The sequence below is a fragment of the Helianthus annuus genome, chromosome 10 (assembly GCF_002127325.2).
Source record: "Helianthus annuus cultivar XRQ/B chromosome 10, HanXRQr2.0-SUNRISE, whole genome shotgun sequence".
In the NCBI taxonomy this organism is placed as follows: domain Eukaryota; kingdom Viridiplantae; phylum Streptophyta; class Magnoliopsida; order Asterales; family Asteraceae; genus Helianthus; species Helianthus annuus.
Window position 1 is genome coordinate 177,033,531 of NC_035442.2, and position 3,544 is coordinate 177,037,074.

General features: G+C 34.1%; 1 protein-coding gene across 1 annotated transcript; it reads left to right on the plus strand.

Moving 5' to 3' along the window:
* The first annotated feature begins 487 nt into the window (after positions 1-487).
* On the plus strand, positions 488-2,709 carry LOC110924987 (zinc finger BED domain-containing protein DAYSLEEPER-like). The gene is made up of 3 exons (XM_022168960.2): positions 488-811; positions 1,660-1,722; positions 1,811-2,709. Exons 1-3 carry the CDS (start codon positions 488-490, stop codon positions 2,561-2,563), a joined length of 1,140 nt encoding a protein of 379 aa, XP_022024652.1. The 3' UTR covers positions 2,564-2,709.
* The last annotated feature ends 835 nt before the right edge of the window (positions 2,710-3,544 follow it).

Here is a 3,544-nt window from a genome sequence, read left to right on the forward strand (position 1 = left end):
GTCTAATGGGGATGGATATGATCGGGTGGTTCCGCTGGTGGCACGATGATACTCCAGTGTTCCGTCAGTGATCCAAATTTGCCGTTAAAAAAAAAGAGAGATAATTCAGGGATTAGGGGTTTCAGAAACTAGGGTTTTAGACTTTTTACCTAGGCTAGGCTGTCCCTAAAATGCTCTTTCACTATTGGATATCTCAAAATAATATAAGAAAAAGAAGTTGACTCTTCTGTACATTTAACACTACCCTTTTTATTTCTTTTTCTTTTTTTTTTTTGTGTTGCTAGGGCTGGCAATTCTGACACGAACACGATAACACGACACGAACCTACACGAAGTTAACAGGTTTCGTGTTTGACCTTAACAGGTTTCGTGTCTAAACAGGTCGACACGATAAGACCTGTTTAAATTTCGTGTCTAAACAGGTTAAAACCCGTTAACCTGTTAAGACCCATTAATGACCTGTTAATAATTTTAAATTAAAAAATATATGAAATACATATGGAGAGGCGGTATTCAACTTACAACTTACACCCAATATTTTGAAATCGTACTCACAGTTCACGTCTTCTGTCTTCACGACCCTTCAGTGCACACGAAAGAAACCCTAAATTTCGTTAACCCTTCTTCGCCGCTCACCTTCATCGTCGGCCGTTCTGTTCATCGTTCACTGTTGTCCGCCCGTTCGCCTTCTTCTCCGGCCGTTCTGTTCATCTCCCGCTCACCTTCACCGCGCAACCCTTCATCGCCGCTCACCTTCATCTCTGGCCGTTCTGTTCGTCGTTCATTGTTGTCCGCCCGACAAGCTATTCAGGTAAGTTAAAATACTTGATTTGTGTCATCATTCTGTTGTTAAGTTCATATGTTCTAAATATAATGATTTTAAATAATTGAAACTAGATCTTATGGTGGTCCTATGACAATCACTTTAATTTTGTTGATGAACCTGTTTACAGTCGTCATCTTAAGATATTATTTTCAATGGTACAGTTTCATGAACGGTTTTTGATTGTTATCTCAAAAAAGCTAAAACCGCTTACAATCATCATTCTAATACATTGTGTTCATGGCAACATGTAATACCATCAGCTGTATGTGTAAGTAATGCTTATTATATTACTGATTATCTTATTACTTGTGGCATCTTGAATATTCAATCATCCACGTAAGTCTGCCTCTGAGCACAAGTGTTTTATTCATCTGTTTATATGTACGCCTGGGAAGGTAGCAATCAATATTGCAGGCAAACGTTTAGGCCCTGGTAGAAACTAACCTATAATGGAATTGAAGTAGCAAATGTAGTATATGCAGGTGCGGTTAAGTGTTTTATATGAATATGCACTGATTCTACATTCTATGTAGTGTAAAAAATAATGATTTAATATTTTTTTACTATACAAATATGCACTGATTCTACATTCTATGTATATGCACTGTTGTTAAATGTTAAGTTCATCGTTCGCTGTTGTATACTTCATAGATACTTCATTACATGTATACTTCATAGATACTTCATTACATGTTGTTAAGTTCATCCTTCACTGTTGTATACTTCACTGTTGTATGCTTCACTGTTGTATACTTCATAGATACTTCATATATTTAGATTTGAGTTGTCATTTATTTAGATTTGTTTCTTAAATTGTATTTTTTTTTATATAGTTACTGATTGAAGTCATGAGCGATTCACAAAATAAAGTGGGGAAAAAGAAGGGCAAAACACCGGTATGTTGTTAGTTCAACTTTTATAGTTTTTGGTTAAATTTCCTTATAAACCTTTTGTGTAACTTATTTATTTTTTTCTCTATTGTAGGTGGATATGGATTCCGATTCTATCAAAGTCGACCTAGAAAATGATAGCTCTATGAATTTGGAAGATGATGAAGTTGGCTCTATGGAGGTAGATGATAAAAATGATAGTGGTGTTAGAAAACCCAAGGCAAAGAGATCGCGAAAGGAAAGATCAGTTGTTTGGCATTACTTTACCAAACAACAAAACAAAGCTTTAGGCGGAAAAGTTCCATCAAAGTGCAACAAATGTGGTCATATTCTCATGTTTGATAGTAAGCAAGGTACGGGAAATTTTACTCGACATATATCAAGCTGCTATGGTACTACTTATAAATATGTTGGTCAAATGCTTTTAGATACTGACATGAAGTTAAAGGCATCTAGGTTTAATCAAAATACGTTTCGTGAAATGCTTGTTGCTGCTATTGTGATGCATGAGTTGCCTTTGTCATTTGTAGAATATAAGGCATTTAGGGATTTGTTTAAGTATTTGCAACCCGATGTGAATGTCATATCTAGAAATACGGTAAAATCAGATATATTGAAAATGTATAAGAAAGAAAAGGAAAAGGTGAAAGAGATGCTTAAGGAATCACCTGGCAGATTATGTCTAACTTCAGATTTATGGACTTCTATTGCTACTGATGGGTATTTAGCAATTACTGTTCATTTTATGGATAAAGATTGGATTTTGAAAAAAAGAGTTTATCCTTTTCCTTTATGCCACCACCTCATACCGGCATTGCTTTATGTGAAAAAGTGTTTTCTATTTTAGTAGAATGGGGCATAGAAAACAAAATATTCTCTGTGACGTTAGATAATGCTTCTTCTAATGACACTTTTGTTGGGCTATTGAGAGAACAACTGAATGCAAAGTCACCACTAGTTTCTAAGGGTAATTTTTTTCACTTGAGATGTTAGGATTAGACTTTTATGGATTTCGTTTTAAGTTTGTTAAGACATTACGTGTTTATGCATTTTTTATGACTTTTGTGAACCTTTGGCGACTAAATTTTCATTAAACAGGTTCCTTAATTGCTAATTTCAAATATGGAATAATAGGTCATGTTCGTGTATTAACAGGTCATGTTCGGGTCTTAACAGGTCGTGTTTGTGGCTTAAACAGGTCATATGATATGTTGGCAACATTTTCGTGTCTTAACAGGTCATATCGTGTAACTGTTTATTAACAGGTTCGTGTTCGTGTTTGAAAAATCTGACACGATAAGATTTCGTGTCGTGTTCGTGTTTACAGGTTTCGTGTTCGTGTCTTAACAGATCGGGTTGACCTGACATGCCAGCCCTATGTGTTGCTAAAAGCTGTGATTACTTGTTTTGTTAAATGGGATAGATTTGGTAACAAAGGTTCTTATCATAAAAAGTGTACAAAGTATTTTGAAATTGACATTTGTCATTATATGCATTGCATCATTTTAGTAGTCGTGCATCAAGATTTAAAAGAATCTATACCATAGGCGTATGTTACAAATAAATTTGAGAAGTGTTAGTCAACTCCTTGAGTTAATATGGTAGGGGGTACTTAATAGGTATTTTATATATAAAAAAAATTAGAAAAGATGAAAAGTATATGGAATTAAAGTTGAGAGTAAAAAACTTATGAGGTTATATTGTAAAAGATAAAAAGCTTTTGGTTAAAAGTAAAAATCAAAATTTGTAAGGTTAATTGCAAAAGATGAAAAGTTTTGAATTAAAAATAAAAAAAAAACAATTTCTTTTTTTGAAAAACACCCACCAT